The sequence below is a fragment of the Vanellus vanellus genome (assembly GCF_965231255.1).
Source record: "Vanellus vanellus genome assembly, chromosome: Z".
Classification (NCBI taxonomy): domain Eukaryota; kingdom Metazoa; phylum Chordata; class Aves; order Charadriiformes; family Charadriidae; genus Vanellus; species Vanellus vanellus.
The window spans coordinates 53,754,557-53,777,637 of record NC_138908.1 but is presented as its reverse complement, the minus strand read 5'-3'; the positions used below and the strand labels follow the sequence as shown (position 1 = coordinate 53,777,637).

Sequence of the window (23,081 nt, the reverse complement as noted above, 5' to 3'; positions counted from 1 at the left end):
ACTGCAGGACAGAAAATTCAGTTTGAGTACACTAACCTGGCAAGTTCTGTTTTTTCTATGTATTTAATGACTGCTTAGGAAAATGTATGTTTGGATAAATAAATGCAGAAAATTATAAACAAGCAAGACTACAGCTTACATATGAATCAGTTTTAACTACAGTTGTAAATCAGTATTTGATACAACAACAAAAAAAAAAGATGACATAAGAGGAAAAAAAAAAATCAAAACCCCAAAACAGCCATTTCAGACAGTTAGCAATTTTGAATCAGAAGGAAAAGTCATATATATAAAACACCTACAGAAAGGACATATTACAAAAAGAAATCCATTTCAGGAGAAATACACTGGAATGTGAAACAACTTCAACAGTTCAGTAAAGTGAAAATCTATAGAGCTCCTACATGCACATTTTGCATAGTTTACATGAAATTGAGAAAAATACTCGCATGAACTGGCATGAAACCAGGTCTGAGATTCACAGGTCACATTGACATCAGAAACCTTAACAGAATCTACTTTCTCTCAACAAATATTCCAACTCTGTTAAATGAAAACGTTTGATGGGAAGATAATCCAGTACAAAATGGGTTTTAACTGCTGTCAAGAGACACCAGTGCCTTTGAAGACCTGAAACTCGTCATTTACTGGGCCTCAATATGACAAAAGTTAGCAGGAAGGAGGGCTAAATCTATGTTTTGCTCTAATGACTATATTCAGCTTAGGAAGAATAAGACTACAAATATTTAAGTCAAGACTTTTACAATTTTTTTGTTTTTTTCTTAATTTGTTGTTTTTCCAGGTTTTGTAAATAATTAAATAGCTGGTCTTACTAAATTCCAAGTGTTTTTATATTCTGTAACAACTGTATGGTAACACGACAAGTTGCTATTTGACATTCGTGAAAGATTCAGCTGCAGATCTTGTTATCCACTAGTTTTATTGCCGGTTCTCTGACAGCAAAGTCATTCTTTAACTAAGTTTTAAGTCACAAAATTAAGTGAGATGCTCAATTAGTTCCTAAGGCAAGTATATTTTCTAATGTAGTTTCATTCAGCACAATAATTTAAAATCGAAGACTGATGATACTTCAACACTAAACCAGTTAAAATATGCTATCAGATCTATCACACGTTCTACAATTTCATGTGCCTTTTAAAGATTCATCTGGAAGCTGCTAACGCGTGGACAAATCGTTGCCATCCTGTCCTACGGAACAGATTGTTAAAATTTAGCCCAGCTTCTCAGACCCAACAAATAACGTCTATAAACCGCAAATAACATGGGATATATCTATCCATACACTTTTCTAAAAATATATACATGGGTAAAAATATATAGGTGGGTATATACTTCTCTTTGAGAAGTTTTGCAATACCTTTGACAACTGTCCCTTCCTAGCAGTATTGCATTGCTCACCTAGGGAGGTCCAACAGAATTCTGGATCATTTTCCTGAAAATGCAGTGGAAATTATACAGTAAAATACATAACTGTACATGAACACTGTTGCATTTATTTATTTAATGTAACGTATTTATTGGCTGCAACAGTCCAGAGGCCAACAAATGTTTATTACATCCAGAAGTCACTAAGGAATTCTTGATCTCCCAGCAGTACTATACACATTAAAAAAAAAAAAAAAAAGAACACCTTCTTAAAACTGCTCAGAATATTAATGCATTATCTTGTAAGAGCCTTTTAAAAATGAAAATGTAACTTAAAATGCCCAGCCAGTTCTAATGAAAATGGCTCAATCTATTTTAGAATTGTTTTGCAAAAACATAAGCACAAGCTTCAGCCAAGAGTGAATATAAAAATTGTTCAAAAAACGCTGAGGTGGGATTTTATAATGAAACTGATTGCTTCTAATCTGAATGTCATTCTCACAAAAGGAAAACAATTTCTTTTTCTTTACAAACTTCAAAAAGATTTCAGATGTTCAAGGTTTTTAGAAATGCTATACCAAAACTAAAATTAAGTCTTTGATGCACATACACCATAGTACACAACAAGTTGTATAGTAAACTGCAGGAATCGATCATTACCTGATGTTTTGTCTCCAATGTAACCAGCAATAGTTATTCCTAATCCCTGGTTGTTTTTAGTGAGCTCAACGTTAAATTTCTCCCCATCTTCACAGCTATCAACAGAAGCAACTGCCTAATAAGAAAAGCATGATTAGAAAGGAACCTTTTTTTTCCTTAAAGATCCACCACATTCTTTGATGTTTACATTTGCGTCTAATTTTACATGCTAATGACAAGACAGTACCAACTTTGCTTCTGCTTTTATTTAGTGTTCAGCAGAGAAACTAGACATAGGTAACAATCCTCTCTGTCGTGCCCTCCCTGCCCCACTGCCCCTGGGATATTACCCTCTAACCTATAAGATCATTATTTGATGACTAAAATGACTGGTGAAATTGTACAAATCGAACAATGAGCCCCTTGTAGAGTAAGTTACACAAACCACGCTTAAATGTTAGAATGTGTAGCTTGCTGCCCTTCTGGGACCTCCTCAGAACCAGCTTTAGACTGCTGTGTTATTGAAGAGGAGAAAAAAGATCAGAATTACGTTTTGTGTTCTAATTGTTTAGTAACTATAGGTATTTTTCTCCTGTGCATGCCAAGTCTAAAACATAAAAAAAACTCTAACCAGTAAGGCACTTGCTTTTCTTGTTTTTGGAAGACTTAAAAATTCTGTTTTAGAAAGTAGCAATTATACTTCCAGCAAGTTAAATAGAGACAATTTCCACTAATATCTACCACAACCCTGTGAACTTCAATAACAAAGAATTTTTTTGATAATGAATTTACATATTTATTGTTAATGAAAGGACAATAAATATTAAAATCCCATTTCAACAATATTGCTTTTGTATTAAGAGAAAAAAAAAATCAACTTACAAAACTTAATTTCAACTGTTTTAAAAGGTTGTGTTTTTTTTTTATTTTTCACCTTTCGGCTGTGTAAAATGGATAGTTACTAGCCACTTCCATAGCTGGTATATATCAGTATATGATTCTCTATAGAAAGTTTCAATTTTACTGTATTTATATTGACATCAATATTTATGCACATATTTAAAATGGCAATGTAGTACAAATTTGTCAAGGTCCTGCTATACTCCTATTTTATTCTGTCTCTTCTGCAGGACAAATAGCAGCTAATATTTTTTAAAGTGCCAATACAGCAACCAGGCAATACTAACTAAACCAAGTTTGACAAGATGAGTATGCATGTGCCAAAAAAGAGAAGACTTTGGGAGAGCTATGATGCTACTTGCCAAAAGAGAATCTGACTTCAGTTCTTTATCTGAACAACTCCACCCAAAACCATAACCAAACACAAGAAAAATAAATTCCTCCTGCTTTAACTACCTCTCTGCTTGATAATAGAGGTTTATTTTAGCCACAGGTAATGCCACTAAAAAACTGCTCCAATTTCTATAACCTCATGAATTTTTACAGGATAGACATTTACAGGCGACATGATGAGAAGTGTCCATTTTGGAAAGCCATTCTGCTCTCACTAACAGCTTTAAAAGAATCATGAAGTCTTCCCCAATGCTGTGTTCTCCAGGAATAAAGAGACATACCAAGCCATTTCCATCATCATCTTCACTCTAGACCTGAATTAATGAGGCTTGCAGCACCATTAACTGGGTGCTCCCTCCAAGAACAAGACTTTGTGCAAGCAGTTTAAAACCAGCCTGCCTCCTACCAGGACAGATCTACCAGGAACTAAGTATTGAAAAGGATGGAAATGGAGAGGAAGGTGGCAAAAAAGTAAATTTTTGCCACTTTGTGGCCATAAGCTATTTCCTTACTACTAGAAATCCTATTCAACATGACACCAAGCTGTGTGGAGCAGTCAACATGCTGGAGGGAAGAGATGTCATCCAGAGGGACCTGGGCAGGCTGGAGAGATGCAAACCTCATGAAGTTCAACAAGGCCAAGTGCAAGGCCCTGCATGTTAGTTGAGGCAAACTCAAGCACAAATACAGGCTGGGCAAACAATGGATTAAGGGCAGCCCTGGGAAGGACTTGGGGGTGTCGGTGGATGAGAAGCTCAACATGAGCTAGCAACATGCACTCACAGCCCAGAAAGTCAACCATATCCTGGTCGAGGGAGGTGACTCTGCCCTCTACTCTGCTCTCCTGGGACCCCACCTGGAGTACTGCATCCAGCTCTGGAGCCTCCAGTATAAGAAGGACATGGACCTGTGGAGCGACTCCAGAGGAGGGCAATAAAAATGATCAGAGGGCTGGAGCACCTCTCCTACAAAGAAAAGACAGGCTCAGAGAGTTGGGGTTGTTCAGCCTGTAGAAGAGAAGGCTCTGGGAGACCCAACAGCAGCCTTCCAGTACCTAAAGGGGGCCTACAGAACAGATGGAGAGGACTCTTTTATCAGGGAGTGTAGTGATAGGACGAGGGGTAATGGTTTCAAACTGGAAGAGGGTAGATTTAGATTAGATATTATGAATAAATTATTTACTGTGAGGGTGGTGAGATACTGGAACAGGTTACTCAGAGGAGCTGTGGATGCCCCATCTCTGGAAGTGTTCAAGGCCAGGCTGGATGGGGCTTTGAGCAATTTGATCTAGTGGGAGGTGTCCCTGCCCATGGCAGGGGGGTTGGAACTAGATGATCTTCAAGGTCCCTTCCAAGTCTAACCATTCTATGATTCTGTGATACATCCTACAGCTGCTAATACAGCCTTCGACATTGCATCGTATAAGCTCAGAAAGTCAAATACTGAATAAACAACACAGAGGAAATTATCAAATTCAGCTTCTCCTTTGAGACTGTTGCTTTTCAGAAAAATAATACTTGGCCTAACTATTGATCCTTATATCTAAAATACAGCCAGGTTTCATGCCTCTGAGTGCTGCAAAGACACAAAAGTCTGTCTCTCCTCTTAGATATTCAGAAGACCCCACGTCGAGATTAATTTTCTTTTCCTTATAGCCACAAAGGAGGGGATGAACATCTGTTTTCCACAGATACCACTACAGTGGACAGAGGCAAAATAACGGTCATCATGAAAAAAAATTTAAGGCTTTTTTTCTTCCAGAGCGACCTATCTGAAATGTAATTTGTAATCAAGAAGAAAATGTCTAGAAAATCAACAGGAAAAAGTAAAACAAAAAAATTATGTGTAAGTCATAAATTCTATTTAGTTGTAGGCTCAAAAACAACCACATTTTTCTTCTCTCATTCACTTACTCCACATATTCACATTTAAATGTATCTGGTCATAACTGTATGTGACATAACACTACTGTTCCTGGCTCCCATGAAACCAGGCTTTGCTGCAAACATGCAAATGACCTATTTTGTAGAGGTTTTGAGCTGACAGGACATGGTAATATTTACAGCATTTTTTAAGTGGCTGACAGTTGTAGAGGAGTAACAGCATAGAGCGTACAATCATCAGCAGGGGAATAAGTGTAGCAGCTGGTTGACTTTTTTTGGAAGATGTCTAGCAACAAGCAATGCCAGGTGATGTAGGAAAGAAGCAGCATCTGTGTGCTGGTTGGCACAGGGAGGAACTGTCTGATGGATGGCTGCAATGATATGGAACCAAGAAATGCTACTGTAGAGGAAAAGGACAGGCGGACAGAGAAATGCTACAGAGCCAGCTTGCTCTGTCTGAAGAAAAGACTGCATGGTTTCAGTTGTTCCCAATATATTACTGCACAACCACAAGCAGTGCAGAACAAGACATTATTCAGATCACCCTTACGGAAGTCCTAAGCCTTGATCCCAAAAGGCTTCAAGCATATAGTTCCTCGCACTGTGTATTCATGACATTTGAATTCTCCCAGACTGTCACTGCTACTGGGCAAGAAAATCCTGACTTTTGAGAACATAAAGTGTGAAAGACATTCAAATAGCAGTTAAAAGGAAATCTGAAGTACAAGTTTGCCATGAGTTAAGTATATTCACTGTTGCTTACCTGTTTCTCTGGTGTGGACGTGGGTACTGGTGTACCTGGAGGGACTGCTGGTGGAGGTGGCTCCTCAATAGGACCTCTTGCAATTACCAGTTTCACTCGATTTCCACATTGCCTCAAAACTTGTGCCACCTGCTCACTGCTCATTCCAGCTAGGTCCGTATCACCAATTTTCAGGATGTGGTCTCCACTACACAATCTCCCATGCTGGAGGAAAAATAATGATGAAAAAAATACATTAACATCCCGTCATTTCTCCCACATACCACACAATTAGAAAAAAGACCACACAGCTTTAGTCACTTTGAAGACAAAATGGACCAGGTGACTTTTTTTGGGAGCCCAGTCAATATCCCAATAACATGGAGAAGAAATGTAGGTTGCCTGATGGCACACTAATTTTACTAAAATTTCCCCAGAAATATCCAGGGCATCCTTTTTTCAAACAGTCAGTCACCTGAGCACAGAAAAAAAAACGCATATGGTTATGATTACTACCTACTGGTATTTAACAACTGTGTGTAGATAGAGAACTTCAGGTTTCATTTCCGAACACACATTCAAAAAACAGGATACAAATGTATATTCAGCTTTGCACTTCTATTTAAAAACTGGTTCTCAGGACGAACCATAACTCTAAAATAAAACACATTTCTCCCATACTGTGATCCACTTATTTATATTGCTTAGCACTGGTTTACTCTCCTAATGATCTACCTTTAATTGCTTAAAAAGCTTCATATGAATTTAGCCCGTATGAAAAGTATTAAAGGGACAGGTCTCTAAAAGGAACACATCTACCTGTTCAGGGAAAGAGTGCGGCAGTAAATCCTGCCCATGCATCTCCAGGCCCTGTTATCACGCCAACGCTTCTGTGGCTGGAAGACTAACTAGTCTCTGTGCCTATTCAGTCCTTGACCGTCATTAACACAGCCCTAGATACTTGTCCAACAGACAAGCTTGAAACGAGCTTTGATCACCAAATTCAATTTACATGAGCCCTTCAGGCAGGAGGAGAGCCCATATCCTCAAGCAGACACAGGAAGCCACATGCCTGCTCCAAGCTTCAGTAAGCCCAGCAGAGAGAAGCAGATGCTCTTCTTAGCTGGCGGGGAAGTAAACTAGCAAGTAAATGCTATGTGTCCCCCCCACCGCTGGATTACAACCAGGATGTTCATGGAAAATTTCAGAGTCTAAATGCATCCACACGAAATATGTATAATGTAAAAGGTTTGAAAATGTGATTTAGACCATAATCCAGCTTTTACATTCAAATGCACAGATCCCCGTTGCTAAACACACCTTTACTGAGGATAAATTTCACCGTTTGCTCTTTTTTACACTTAGAGGAAAAAAAAACCTACCACTACTTAGCGTAATTATAAAAGTAAAGGGTAACTTCACACATTACTGAATGGTAAACAGAAGGGTAGGTTGAATTTACCTGATCAGCCACCCCTCCTGGGAGGATGGTTTTAACAATCACTCCAGTTGACTTTCCTCCCACTATCCCAAATCCCAGACCTGAGCCATCGTTCACCAACTCAATGGTCTCCACGTGCTGCCAGTGAACCTAAAAGGAATAAATATAAGCTTGCAAATGATTAAAACAAGGACATACGTATTAAAACCTGCAAAATATTTTCTCTTATTTCTTGGGTATGTTTTTGAATAAAGGAAGATAGGAGGAAGGTGGAAATATGGGACCTCTCCAACAATTACTATTAGGTATTATATTACATAATATTTAAGCAATAGGTTGCTCATTCCATAACAGTTGGAATTTCTCTGGTACAAACTAGAGCTGGGTAGTGGATCAGGCCTTTCAAGAAATTGCTGAATGTATTTAAGCAGCAGCCTAGGACTGTCCACCTCCATGGCCCACTGCAGTCAGTGAGAAAAATACTGCTGCTAGGAAATCTCACAGGACTGGAAATTAAAATCTTCAGACAAGTGCATGTTCACAATGGCCACTGTAACAAAGCGCAGGAGAAAGCATAAAACAAATTCAGGGGTTAAGGCTGAACGCAGCACCAAGTATTGCAAGGTAGGCATTAGCAGAATTGCCCCCCCACTGATAAGCAAAGATTTTTGGGTTGTCTGATGTCAACAGCACCAGAATGAAGTAGCTCTTATGGCAGGCTTCATGTTCTGACAGGAGTGAAACTGCTCTGACAGACAAATACTATCTCACTCACATGGGGTGGTACTGAAGGGAGGACTGGAAGCTCCTGGCATTGCTTCTCCTGAAGAACAAACCACACTGTAAACTCATCTGAAATTTAAAACTGCAGCTGGTGCTCCACCAGGTAGGATCTTGAAAATAAGCAGTTATTTTCAAATAATCAAGGTACTGCAAATATGAAGCCCTGTAGTACCTGTTTGGAAATCCACAGTCTTAACATAAACCAATGATGATCAAGCAAAGCCTGAAGGAAAAAGAGCAGCTCAGAGAAGCTGCTTTCCCCCAGCATTCAAAAGTGAGAGGAACACAAGGACTGGGAAAGGCACTCTTAGAGGAAAAAAAAAAAAAAAAAAAAAGAAGCTGCGGCAGGTTTGAAAGGAATGTTTTCTCAAGCAAGGGAAGCTGTTCAGAGAATACAGAGGCAATCATATAGAGGAAGAAGCGTGTCACAGGAACACTGGAAGAGAGCAGGCCTCTCCTATGAGCTGACAGGAAAAGTATGGCCAACCAGCTTTATTTCTGCACGCAGAAGAAAAGAATAATTCTGCAATTTCTTCCCTAAAGGTTTTATGATAACGATTACAATAAACATTTTAAAAGCTACTTTTTCCAGCCTGATTGCTCGATATACTTCTGATTATCAATTCCTTTAAAGAAGAGCCACAGATGACTGAACAGTGAAACCTACAGAAACCAAAGGTAGGCTGTTTCACCCCAGGACAAGCCATTACATGAGTAAGATACCAGGAAGAGAAAGTGCAATTAACATCACCATGTTCCTGAGCTATGTTCTCTGCACCTAGATGTGCAAAAGCTTTCAAAAGAAAGGAAATGAAGCACAGCTGTTTTCTGGAGGTCCTGAAGATTGTCCCTACACGTGGCATTTTGGTGGCGCTCTCTTGTTGCTTTACTTGAGCCCCACCACCAAGAGACAACAGAGAAACAGAGAAGCATCCATTCAGCTGGTGGTGAAGATCAGATCGCAACGCCCCAAAAATTTCTGTTTGCCCAAGCAGAAGGCAAAGAGAAAAAACAGATCCTGTTTACTGCTACTTCCAAATAAAGCTTCATAAAGTAAGGCAAACATGGTCTACTTGCACTGGTGGATACAGAGAATGTGGCAGATGGGAAGAAAGAAAATGTTCAAGATAACCCCCCCCCCTCCCTAGAGCCTGAATATTTTCTAGTCTTTGCATGGGAAAACGTACAACAAAGAAATAGAAGAAAAACCTCAACAACAGTGAAGGAAATGTACATACAAGTTACAAAAAAAATGGCTCAAAATACTAGATGCAGTAAGCACATACGTGCCCAGAACTGAATATATAGACGTTTGGGGTATACTCACCGGGTTGGAATGGGCTGAAACTGTGCTAGCAGCAGATGGAGACCGGGAAACTACAGGACTGATGAGCTGAGGGAAAGTGCCCCTAGCCACAACTAGCTGGACGTTATCTTTTGCTTTCTGTAGGATGCTGATAGCCTGCTGATGTGTAATTGTCTGATCAAGGGCTTGTCCGTTAATAGCAAGGATTTGATCTGCTTCCTTCAGCTTTCCATCTCTGTCACATATGTGTAAACAGGGAAGGGGACAACAAAATAAACAAACAAGATAAACCAGAGAAGTGTTGCCACAGAAATTACAATATTTTGACAATTTTCCAATATTTTTAATAACCTGTTCTCTATTCCCCCCACTTTTTAATCTCTCCCTGCAGTTTTGCTGAAAGGAGCTGATGCGGCACCCTGGTGATCGCTTCCTTTGAAGCTAATCCCACTGCCACTCTCCCTGGCTACTACCCCCTAGCTAGTTTTCTTTTCCCTGTACCCCCATGCGAGACTAAGCATATTAGATCTCAGCCGCTCCCAACCATAGCCTGGGAACTTATGTTTGTTCTTGACTTTGAGTCTCTTGCTTAACAGACCAAGTGTTCCACTTTGTTCAGTGCACCCATTCTGAATATTCATCAAACCGTGGAGTGGAACACACTTTCATCAAGATGTTACAGAAACAAATTTTGCTTTGCACAAAACCAAGAGGGGTAAAAAAAAAAAGAAAAAAGAAGGGAAGGCAGAGAGAGTAACAGAAAGAAAATGGTAAAACAGATCCCTTCTCAATGAGGGGGAAAAAAAAAAAGCCCTGAAAAAATTAAAAAATACCTCTTCACTTTCTGACAAAGGAAGCACTACTGTAAAATTACATACTGAGCTCTTCCCCAGATCTACTTCAAAGGAAGTGTATGAAGCCTACACAGATGAGTTACTCTACGCCTCCACCACTGCTTCTACACTTTCTGCAACAAATGAATGAAAATCTGGAGTCTTGTCTTCAACATCCTGAGGTGGCAATACTTTGAAAACAAAGGGCAGCAACAAAAACAAGGATACCTATTACACCAGCTTTTGTGAGCACCTACAGCTTAGAAGCCAAGGTACGCAACAGCATTCAGGAAAAATGCTATTTAGCTCCAACCCATAATATTTCACTTGTGAATCTGAACTGTTTTTCAGAGTGCTCTCAAAGACTTATTACTGCCAGAGCCTTTCTGATTTATGAGCCTTGTAACAGTAGTTGAATGTTTCTCTTCTCACCAGTGAATCAGGCAGGGCCTGATTCAGTAGACAGGTTTCAACTCCATGGAATAAGAGAACTAAAAGCAAAGACCTCTCGAAAAGGAAGGAAAAAAGAAAAAAAGAAAGGAAGTGGAATTTAGGCAGATTAAAAAATATTGTAATGACATAGAGCATGCCACTTTTCATAACTGAATTAACTTGTGGGCCACACTCTGCCCTCTGTTAGAAGAATAGTGTTCAGACCACAAACAACCAGAAAATTTCTCCCTACAGCACAGTGAGAAATAGCACTGAGATGACTCAGCCACCCCACACAACACAGAGATTACACCACGAAGCAGCTCTAGCTAGGATCCTGATCAGCAAATCCACACACAGTGATACACACCACCACTCTGCAGTGAACCAGTGCTGCTGCCATTCACTACTAAGTTCATTTGCTCCCTCGGGCTCTCCTTACAGCAGAAATCCCTTTCTCTCAACACTACTTGTGGAATCAGGATTAAAGTCTAAAGCATATTTTCAACAAGCTATTATTATTGCTGAGTTTCTGGTAACATCAGCTGAATATCTCTTTTTAAGAGTCCAACAACTTTTGGTCAAGCCTCGCTTGACTTAAAAGCTGGGTTTCACACCTACTGAGTGGGACCCTACCTAACAAATAACCCTGCTAGTTACAACTGATTTTTTTGCACCAAGTTGTTTTTCAGTGCATTCAAGGATGGCAAAATCTGTATTTCAGCTTTAAAAACAAAGACACAGAAGAGTAACCTCCCCGTTTTCCCTGTTGCAAAGAAGATATTGTAAAAAAATAACAGAGAAACTACATCTGTAGTTTCTAGAAATTCAGAATAGGTCATTTGCTGCCCTGTTCCAACATTACATAAACTGTAGTGATAAGTAATTTCAAATCTGCTATGATGTGTGGCTTAGAATACGAGAAAAATGTGCCCTTGTGCCACAAAAACAACAGAAGCAACACAACTGAATTGCAGTGTCATCTTAACACCTGGTGCAGCAAAATATTCCAGTAGTGATCTTACCTATGTGCCACACTTCCCTCCTGGATTTCTTGCACAAATATTCCTAGTTCTCCCCTGTTTTCACTCTTCAGTCCTACGACACTGAAGCCCAGACCACCGCTTAAGGGTTTAATGAGCTCAATGGTCTCAACAAGACGACCCTGTTGAGCACAAAAAAAAAAGGGGGTACAAATGTTAAAAATGTTGAAAAGCAGCATTAATGAATGTGGTAAACAAGTTGGAAATGAGTTTCTAATTTGACAGCTACAGCTAGACAAGGCTACACTAGCTAATAACTGAAACACAGTTGTTCAGTTCCTATTTCTCGCTATCATGCAGAAAAGGGAGAATTATGAAAGATGTGAGAAACAAAGATTATTACAGCCCAGAAGAAGAAATCAGGAAACAGTATCTAAATATGCACAGTTTAAGATCAGTAGTGACAGGATATATGTGTCTATAAAATTTTAGTGGGTACAGGTCAACTCTCAAGCCAAACTAGGAAAGAGGATGAATTTCAGAAAGAGGGAAAAAGCAGGACCGTGCAAAAGGCTCTCCAGGAGAACAGCAGGTTTCCCCTATCTGGCTCCGTTACTGATTAATTTGAAAAACGCTATAATATATGCCTGGCCATTCTCAGCTCCAGCCGCTGCAGGGACTCGTACACCATTTCTGCCTACCACAGGAAAGCAGTAAGATCACAGAACAATGTGTAGCAAGGCCAAAAAGGAATTTCCCATCTTATTTCCAAGCAAATCACAGAACTAGTTTTCATTAGTTACGCACACAAGAGCATGCTTTGACAAAGCATCTCCCTCACGCATAGAGAGGCAGTCCTACAATGAGCACAAAAAGATCATGGCATGCTGATCTGTGAGAGGCACACTGCCCACCTAAGGACAATAACTCAGCAGTGATAATGTCAAGCCTACTTTTCCAACTGTTTTCTCATTTACCAATTGTTCCTCAAATTAAAAGGTTATTTTTGTTTCATACAGCAAGTGAGCTCTGGTTTGTTTATTAACTCAATTGCTTTTAAATAACCATATATGTATTTTAGTCTTCCAGGTAATAGTAGTGGTAACCACATTTCATGGTTACCAGACGACATGCTTACCTGGGACATATTTCTGATCAGCTGCTCAAAGTCATCACTAGGAGACTTTCCATTCATCTGAGGAGTAATGGATCTCATCGATGCTTCTAGCACATTAGCTGGGCTGCCATTCTGCTGAGCCAACAAATATGACTCATTATGTGGCAAGGACCCCACGTTTACACCATGATGGAGAAGCTGGGGGAATTCACCAGTTGAATGTATGGAAGGTGTAATATTTACCTGTAAAAGTCAATAGCAACACAGATTTACAGACACAGCAGAAACCTCCTCCTTATTCAAGAGCATCATGATAAGTCAATTGCTTGTTAAAAATACTTGAAATCCCAATTTGCAATTTTAAAAAGACATTTTAAAAAGAAAAATTATCTTTTAGTTGTGAATTATCAGCATAAAACATGAAAGAAATTCATGAAAATAATCTAAAATTATTTTCCATACTCTGCCTAAAATTCTTTTGTTCACATCAGCATAGCTGCTTGAAGTACTCCAACACAGTGGTAGAGGTAAAGAAGTGTGAACAAGCTTTTTCTATAGTACCAGTATTTTTAAAAACAAAATTATCAATTATTTTACAAGAAAATTAAAAAAGTATGTATATTTGGATGAAAAAGAATAAACCTCACCAACAACAAATTTCAAAACTGTAAACGTATTCTAAAATGTTGACTACACCAGTCTCAACTGTTTAAGCATACTACTTCCATTAGGTTTATCATATCATTCTCCTAACAGTCTGGTTGCTAAAAGGTCAGTATTGTTCTCCATCACACAATTACTTCTCATCTGGGTGCTTCAGGAAAATACAATAGAACAAATGTCATTTGTTGAACACCTTATGTGCCTCAGAAGACCCTCAAGTTGCATAAAAAAATACCACAAGTCGGCACTGGACAGAAAAGTCCACAACAGCACTTAGCCTGCTCTGCCGTAAAAAACGGAGAGAAGAAAACCAGGATGTTTGGAACTCAGTGATTTCCACCACAGAGTGATTATGTTCTGTTGTCCGTATTTGTGAGGAATCACTTGGGTTATATTTCAAACAAGTAATAATGGCTAAAATGTGCACACATGCACTTTCTTTAATTACACACAGTCATTTCAGCAAGCCTGTAAGGCACAGGTAGCTAAGCCTTCTTTCGCAGTTTACTACATGTAACACCCAGAGACGTAATCAAATTCTGCTCTTCTGTGAACACAAGATTTCCTCTTACACTACATGCATGGATTTGAAACTAATAAAGTCTATGCCATACTGCGTTTCTTATCTGCATAAGTCCATATAATAGGTTAATTCATTCCCCACGTCATCCATGTCAATGTATAAAAGTGTATCACTGAACTCAGTCAATTAATGTGCTTCAGTTCTTGTTCTCTTCCACCTTCAAATCTTCTTATACATCCTACAGTCGTGTTCCTTCCCACAAAAAATTGTCATGGGTCAAATTATTATTTGTAAGAGCATTTAACACCGCTGTAATCAGCCAGTGTTGCACTGCTTCTATTTAAAAACATTTTTACATTTCCACACCAAGATAAAGCAGCCAAAGAGTGTGTGAGATGCAAACTCAAACTACTTCTCATGTGCACTCAAAGACCATATTACATGGTTCTGATATCACAAATGTTAGTAAGTCATGGATATAGATTCATTTTCTAAATTGCAATGCTATTTTCTACAATGAGCACTGAACTGCCCTTCCTGTTGAAAGCTACCATCCTCAGAGATGACTTGGTGAAAGGAGTCACTAGAGAACTCATCACCTGCTCAGGCAAAGCCAGCAAGGTTAGCCAAAACAAGCAACAGCACAGTACGAGCAAAACCTGCTGATTTTGCCCAATGTAGATTAGTGAGAGCTCACACAACCTCTTCGGTACAAGCCTTTGGAGTGGTAACCTCAAACAAAGTAGGCAAGGCTCAGCAGCTGAGAGCTGTAATGACTCAGTCAATTCAATTAAACCTAGAGAAAATACATGAAATGCCTTCAATTTCATTTAGCACCGTTCTAAGCACAGCATTACTCTATCTTGGGACCGTTTTAATGTGACAGGAGCTTCCTGCCATCCTTCAAGATGGCAGAAGGGGAAGCATCACTGGTATTACTGATAGTCCCATAAAACCCAACTGTGCACGAATTCCCTGCTTTGAATGGAGTGTGCAGTCACCTTCTAAGACAAAAAAGGGAAAAGAAGGAAAATCCTACAATAATGCTAAGAGCAAAAATTGAGACTGTATACAGAAAGCTAGAATCCCTTCTGTTTCACAAAGAAAGAGTCATGCCGAATTTTAAGGCACAGAAATTGACTAGCTGAGGAAGTGCTGCTGTGCCCACCCCACTGTCTATTTTCCTTCCATCTTCCTTCATGAATTTCACTTTAATTTTTTTCCATGTTACCACATGGTGTGCAGACTGCTAACATAGAGACAATCCTAGTCTGTGAAACCTCTCTCTGGATAAAAAGTCAGCAGAAATGTGTAAGGAGCAAGTTGCAACACTAGAAAAACCATGCAATGAACAAAAACTAGATCAAGCAAGCCACAGTAATCCTAAAATATGACATTTTTAGAATAGTATGAATGATACAAATGGTGTTTACATCATGATATTGTTGTTCTCTAATATACAATAAAACACTTTCCTGTATGCACAAACAACAAAGAAAAAAATGGAGCTACACATCAAAAATAAAAGGTTATTGAGCATGACATGTTGCCCTTACAATGAATTGCATTATATGCCTTCTCTGAATCTAAAATATTTCTTCTACCACTCCATACCCCACACAGCACAACCTTCCGCGTGCAGAGGAGCTCTGTGCCCATGCTGTACTATGTTCTATATATGTTCTGCTAGTACTGCTTAACAGAGGATTACTTTAGGTAGTTCCCTGCACTGTTTGTAATGTTCCAACAGCAGGCTAACCATGACGGGGACATAAACTTCCACCTGAACATGTGCTCAGTATCACCATTTTCTTCTCTATGTAAGTTTGAAGGATTTCTTCAATTAAGATATGACAGTCTCCTTAGGGATATTCATTTTTCTCTCTGGTTGAAAACTCACACATCCCCATGCTAAAATAGAAGTAGCACCAGGCCGACTCATATTTTAGTTTTACGTCATACGTTTTCATAGACCAAATCCTGTTCAAACTGCCCACCTTCTCAGTCTGACATTTCATCCCTTCTGCATACTTGTATGAGCTGGGACATGACTGCAAATATATGGGAATTGACTGACCTCTCCCATTCCTTCTGCCTTCCAAAACAGAAGTTCATGTTTTTCTAAGACATTTTCCATAACTACTTATTAATTCCATTATTCTGAAGACACTGGATGTTTTTTTATTTGCATGATGGTTGAAATACCACTGAAAAGAAGTGTTGCATACTACATAGAGCAGGAAAAGGCAAAAATGACCCTCCAATCCACACCAGTTTAACTACAACCTTAAAAAGCTTCATCTCACATCTTCAGTACAACTACGATTACGGCACAGGTACAACGCAGTATCAAACACCAGCTCTTCAATAGCAATTGACAGCAACACCTCATTTTCATCACACTGTTTTTAAACAGATACAGCTATACATTCAACGGGGGATGTGCTTAACATGGGAAGCCTACCTCACATAAAGTGGCTTCTGACTTATGAAACCCAAAGAAAAAAACACAACTCAAAAAAAAAAGTCAAACTGTTAACAGAACAAGTTTTGTGTATGTGTGTGTGCAAAAACTTAGACTTCAGAGTGCCTCCTCTCCAGAAACACACACACACTTACACTTTAAAAAAAAAATTTTGTTTTATAATAACAGTTATAATGATCCTAAAGGTAGAAGTTCAGAAGCCCCAGAAAAACTACAAGCAGAAACAGGACGACCACTCTCTTCCCAGTCCCTCCTGAAACACAAGCTTATACAATGCAAAAGTTGAGAACTGGTATACATTCTTGCTAACCACAGAAGTATAGGTCATTCCAGGGGGAGCAATAAACCACAAGTGGAAATCTTAGAAAAATGATGCTCTTGTGGTTGCACAAAATATTTTTCATAACATATAAATTGCACTACTTTGCAGTAATAAAATCACCATAATTCCATCAAGAAGTAGCTTCATAGCACTGTGATTGTGTAAGTACCATATGAAGGAATATTGCTTTGCTTTATAATCTGGTTTATGCTAATTTTCCTTGATTGGCTTTCTCCTTACTGTATGTAACATCTGCAATGTGGACATAATTTGGCATAAGACAAAAAGAAAATTTCATAAATACCACCGAGTATGATAAAAATGTTAGAGTCACACAGATAATCAAAGAGTGCTTACATGCAGTTGCTCAAAATATTTAAGAAAAAAAAGGAGCTATCCAAACCATGTCTGCAGTGTATCAACATTTAAAGCAATGTAATCAGCATTGCTAGGTCTCAACTTGGATAAGAACAAATTCTGGGTGTTTCTGCACTCAAGCCATTGGACCTTGGCCCCTGGGGACCCCAAGAAGCACAGAGTAAGCACTCCAGCTGACTACAAGTGTCCTGCATAGCAAAAAGGTCGGCTGTAACAGCAACCAGAGCGACGAAGCACCAGCCAGCCGCCATGCCAGCCCTGCAGGGAGGTGAGCACTGCCATGTCCCCTACCCTGCCAGGTGCTCCCCGCAGGCACGCTGCCTGCGCCGCAGCCAAAGGCTCCGGGGCTCCCCAGGAACAGGCACTGGCACTGGCACCAGCACCGCCCTGCTGGCTGCTCCTTGACATCTCCGTCCTCCTCAGGGCGGTGGAGCAGATCCTAAGTGATTTCTTATAAGCATTTTGTTTCAAAACCCAGAACAAATGGTGCTGTTGCAGAAAGGGGTTCAGGACAGGAACTAGAGGTCTCCTCCAGTTGTGCAGACCACAGAGTTAAGTGACTGTTCACAGGCAATATGAAAAGACAGTTTCTCCACCTCTTCCCTAAATCCCCTCTAGCACTGACACCTATCTATTCCATGTAACCCAGTACGTGCTGTGCTGCAGGGGGGGTCTTCCTCACCACTGCAGTGTGAACAAAAAACTATGGTCAAACGCACAAGCAAAAAAAAAAAAAAAAAAAAAATCTGAGGAATGCAGCCCAGCCAAGGGAAGGGTATTTTGTTCTGGCAGAGCCCTGAGTGAAGTGGAGGTGGGAGGAGGAGGGGAGGAGGGGGTAGACAAGGGACAGACAAAAAGGCAAGGAAAAGAAGCAGGAGAGGACTGCCAGCACAATTTGAGCGTTTTCTTTAAAATATTTTATAAAGAAAATATTATTGAGAGGTTCAAAACATCACTATGTCTATTTTTATTTTCTGTCACTCCCTTATCTTCAAACGAGATTGCTCTTCAGCACGAGAAAACAATCATTCATTCACTGAAGGGTAAGGATAGGAAGAGGCAGAAAAAATACTGGCTCCTTCAGTGCTCCTCAACTCCAGTGACTAGTGAAGTCAGGACAGTAATTCTCAAAAAAACATCCCTTTGCTGTGCCTCTACTTTTCCCACTTCACTTCTTAACTTCACAATGACGTATCTTCAGTGCAAACAAATCCTGCTTGCTCATTTAAGAGAAAAAAAAAAAAAAAAAACAAACTTTAAAGCACCAGGAAGCACCAAAGCATCAGTTTTGCTGAATTTAGCATCATGCCTCACCAAACATCCAGATAAAGCAACATACTACTCAGTCCACACCACTGTATGTAACACAAGTGCAAACTCAAGAGGCTCTTCTTAAGCACACACCAACAATTAAGGGGATCAATTTCCGATTAACACACAGAAGCTTTAAGGAAATGGGACAGCAAATCTGAAACACCTCCATGCATGCAGAAACACACACTCTTTCTGATCTTTTGGTGCTTAAAAGATCACTTTTCTAGGGGGGGGTGAGAAGGAAGTCTACTTTAAGCCATAAAAAACGGTAATAACTCTCACTGGAATGCAAGGAATATTTGTCTGCTAAAACTGTATACTTGCATCCTATTGTTTGCTAGGAAAACATGAGAGATGTTTTCAAGATTTGCCAGCTCATTTTCCAGACTCACTGCACAAGCAGAAGGCAGGGATCTCACTATCATCTCCATGCCTTCCTGAGCGCCTCAAGACAGGAATACGTCCTACCCTCGCATTTATTGAGGCCACTACAGACGCACAAGTCGGGCCCACTTAGTGATCCACCTCTGCTGGGATGCTTGCAAGGAATCAGTTTGACTTGGAAAGTAAATTGTCATTATTGCTTCTCTGCTCCCACCCTTTCAACCTGTATTTTCCTAAAAGATGGCCGCCTCCTGAGAATCTTGCGATAGTTTTGTAGCTCTTTAAAAAACTCATGGACTAATTAAAGGCACAGGAGCAGTTTAACAGACTGTCACTTACACTTCACCTTGAGAAGAAACAGACCCCCTTTCAACTTTCAGTGCAGCTCATCATGAATCGTTAAAAAAATTTAGCCATCTTAGTCTTGAGTGGGTTGAGACTGCAACACCTAGCCACTGCACAGGTCAGCACCACTTGTCACCCTATCTCAAACACAGCTCCAAGTGCTGCAAGCGCTTGGGAAACAACTTGTCTCCTTCCTCAGTCTGGCACAGCTTGGACGAAAGGCATGGTCACTATTCACATGCCTTGCATTTTTCACCAGCCTGTAGTTTAAGAGTTACAAGAGCACAGTGCCTTCCCAGCCATAAAAAGAAAACTAAAGGGTGTCCTTGAACAAAACTGAGCCTTTGAAAATGCCAAGAAACAGGTTTTTAACATGACTGCCTATTTCATGATTTTATTCTTTGTCCTGTTTCAATATAATTTATAAACATTTAAATAAAGCAAAGAAGGGACAGACAACCTCATGTTATATTGTAGGGAAGAAATGATTGTATAAAGAAAATACAGGATACTTCCTGAAGAGCTGACTGAAATCTAAGGATGGACAGAAGCATACATTTGCATGTGCAAGTGTTCACATTTCAAGAAGGGAATTCACATCTAAGTAGCTCCCCTGTCAACTAGACTGGATATGTACCATGCAAGATGCACAGGCCACTAAAGTCACTGCACAGACAAACCTGCAGGGTTAGGGTAAAAGGTAAAATTATTATTTGTTTTTTAAAAAACACATATCTGAAATTACCAATCTGTACTATCATCTGCTTCATTTTACTAATTTAGGTGACTATTTAAAAAAAGAAGCATCCTTTAACTTCACAGCTGATGCCTGGCAGTGAAAAATTAATTTGCCTTTTCACCAAATTCCCATTAATGTTTCAGGCAGACTTTCATTTCTCACTTCATGTTCCCAGAGTCATCACCAAATAATTCATGTGATTTCTGGATGTCACTGTTAAATTATCCTCCTCAAATAGCAAAGCAAACAAATCCTCGAGGAGAACAGCTTTTTTTCCTAGGTTTTTGAAAATAACCCCAATGTCATCAAGTCTCTATATACCAAACATGTAAAATCTGAAAAACATGGCCACGTATAACACTGTAGACATCATTCTAACTCATTTCTTGTCTGTGTAAAATAGTATCAAGATGATCCACAAGAAGCAATAAAGGGCCAGATTGTGCTCTTCTGACACACAGTTGAAGTAGCATCAAGATTATGAAGACTCCTCACCAGCCACAGTCCAGTCAGAGACCAGATGAGGCTCCACGCTGACGATAAGGTCAGTATGCAGGGGCTGCATGCATCCTCCCACTTCAGCATTTCTGCATACCAGCCACAGAGCTGTTCATCTTGCAGGAGTCAACAGGAACAACTATTTGCAAAGCCAGACACCCAGTTCAATCCTAATTCAGTTACTGAACTATTTTTTATATTCTTCAAGTTCTTATTCTGCTGATCAGGGAATTAAATTATAGCAAAAAATAATAAAGTCAATATAGCCGAGTAGCTGCCCCTTTTCTTATCCTCACCGAAGACGTGCAGAAAAGTAATACTTTTATTTAAAATCATGAGCAAGGAAAAAGGAGGTAGGAGCTCTTGCTTCTCTTTGATCTTTTATTCCTATACAAAAAAAAAAAAAAAACCCAACAGATCTTCATGCCCTTCTGAAGTCAACATTCCACAGCTTCCCTCATATATTCTCATTTTAGCAGAGTAAGACACAAGAGAGCAACAAAAGGGTCCTAGAAAAAAAATATCCTAAGACCTCATACAAAACATGTTCCTTTTGAAGGACAGAGGCAGAAAGCCTTATGTTAACTCCCCACCTATTACCACCAGTTCCCTACCGTGGCACATCATAAGTAACAAGCGTATACATAAAAAACATTACACAAGCTATGGGCCTCAACAAAGGCCAGGGAAGTCAATGGGTATGTCCCCGTCAGTGACCTGAAGTTTTGGATCAGACATTTAATTTAGGCTATTTAATTTCACTATTCAACATGCAGACACACATACGTTTTAAAAGCACCCTCTTAGCAATTTTCCTCTTGCGCCTGGGAGGCTGCTTGTCCTACCTGATCCCTCAGTTGTTGAACAGAAGTCTGAAGGTTGAGGATTTGGTTAAAGAGAGGACTCTGCAGCACTGATTTTAATAAGCTCAGTTTCTCCTCGTTTGCAGTGTCACCTCGATCCCGAAGTTTTGCCTGTAAGCGTTCCATGGCCTGGAGAGCCCGATGTGTATCTGTAGCGATAATCATTCCTAGTCAGTAGCAATTTAGGAACAGCCACATACAAGCAGGTAACGGGTTTAAATGTATCCCTTTCTATTGTTCAAACTAGAGAGGACTTGAATGGTTCAGTTCTGAATAAAAAACACAGCCCAAACACGTCTAATGAATCAGGAAGTCAGAAGCAGAGCACAGAACAGAAGCCAACAAAAACTACATTTTTGTCATCAAGAACTGGGTTATAAAAGTGAAAGAGCCTTCATTAAAATTCAGTTACAGGAACTGTGGCTACAGACTACTGTAAATAAGTACTGACAAAAATAGCCATAATAGAAAACACTTGCCTTTTCAATACAAATTTTTTTAATTCTGGTATAGATCAAAAAAAATAAATTAAGGCAACAGGCTAAAAATTAAATACATTAAACAAATGATGGTACATCTTTTGTTTTCAAATACAAAATCCCAAATACACTATGTATTCTAAGCACCACAGATATTAATTATAAAACCTCCCTCAGGAGTATATGCCAATGTCCTAAATCTGTCATGCACACTTGATTTGGCCACAAAAATATAGTGATACAAATAAAAAAAATTACCAATTGTTTCCAACATCTTTTCTGCTTCTCAGCTTCTATTCCAATAATGGTATGAGGCAGCAAATACAGTATTTCCCTGAAAAATAACAGAAAGGGAAAAGGGTCACATTTAGAGCAGCACTAAGCTCTGAATGAGAAGAAAAAAGCTTGACTTCTGAAAACAAGAAACAGTCCCGCAAAATAACAACCCACAAAACCCGCATCTCCTTGGATAATTAAAATGACCTCAGAGGTGACCATATTCTGAGTCACTTTGGAGCTTAAAACCTACCTGAAAATTGCTTTTAGGAATATACTTTGTAATATTTTTGCATTTCCATATCAAAGCTGCTGTCTGCATACTGTTGCACAACATGTCCTGCATTGCTTTAATCAGAAGCTATGAATCATAGCTGTCACTGATACTTTACACAGTTTCATTGCTTTCCTTTTCAGTGATTCATAAAAAACATCCCCTGCGGGACCAGTTTTCAAGCTTTATGTTGAAAATTTCAGGTGCATGAGCCATAGCACATTTTTTAAAGTCACCCTTTTTAAAAGAAAAGTCACCGAGTCTTCATGCTACACAGGCCTGCAGGAGACTCAACACTATAGCCTCTACTATTAACACCTATTGGAATTGAGGCTCAGATCTGGATGATGGCTGAGTTTTCACCAGCATGGGTTTCCAGGCAGGAAACTCTACACTGGAAGAAAGAAATTATGAAATTGCTTTGTTTTTCTTTTTTTTTTTTGCTTTTTGGGTTGTTGGGTTTTTTTGTTTTTGTTTTTTTTTCCATCAGCCTTTCTGCAATTGCTCAGAAATCTGTAGTGACGGAATATGTTTGTTGGAGATAGATAGCTGAGGAGAAGTGCAGAGTTCAAATATCATTGCAGGTGTATGAACTGAGCTGTGCATTTGATCGCCTTATCTTTCACAATGGTACCTTTGTTTTCTTCATAATAGGAAAGCACTTCAGCGTAGCATCCTGACTTGAATCTGGTGAGCTTAC

The 23,081-nt window shown here is 39.4% G+C and overlaps 1 protein-coding gene across 1 annotated transcript in view; it reads right to left on the bottom strand.

Annotated features, from left to right (window-relative positions):
• Positions 1–22,152, bottom strand: part of MPDZ (multiple PDZ domain crumbs cell polarity complex component) — a 90,526-nt gene extending 68,374 nt beyond the window's left edge. Inside the window, exons 1-8 of the mRNA XM_082497804.1 lie at positions 22,090–22,152; positions 21,335–21,501; positions 12,860–13,081; positions 11,764–11,903; positions 9,495–9,708; positions 7,406–7,534; positions 5,965–6,168; positions 2,047–2,161 (exon numbers count right to left, since the gene is read on the bottom strand). Coding sequence (XP_082353930.1) covers positions 2,047–2,161; positions 5,965–6,168; positions 7,406–7,534; positions 9,495–9,708; positions 11,764–11,903; positions 12,860–13,081; positions 21,335–21,501; positions 22,090–22,105 — 1,207 coding nt within the window. The 5' untranslated portion in view covers positions 22,106–22,152. The remainder of the gene's footprint in view (positions 1–2,046; positions 2,162–5,964; positions 6,169–7,405; positions 7,535–9,494; positions 9,709–11,763; positions 11,904–12,859; positions 13,082–21,334; positions 21,502–22,089) is intronic.
• Between the last annotated feature and the right edge of the window lie 929 nt (positions 22,153–23,081).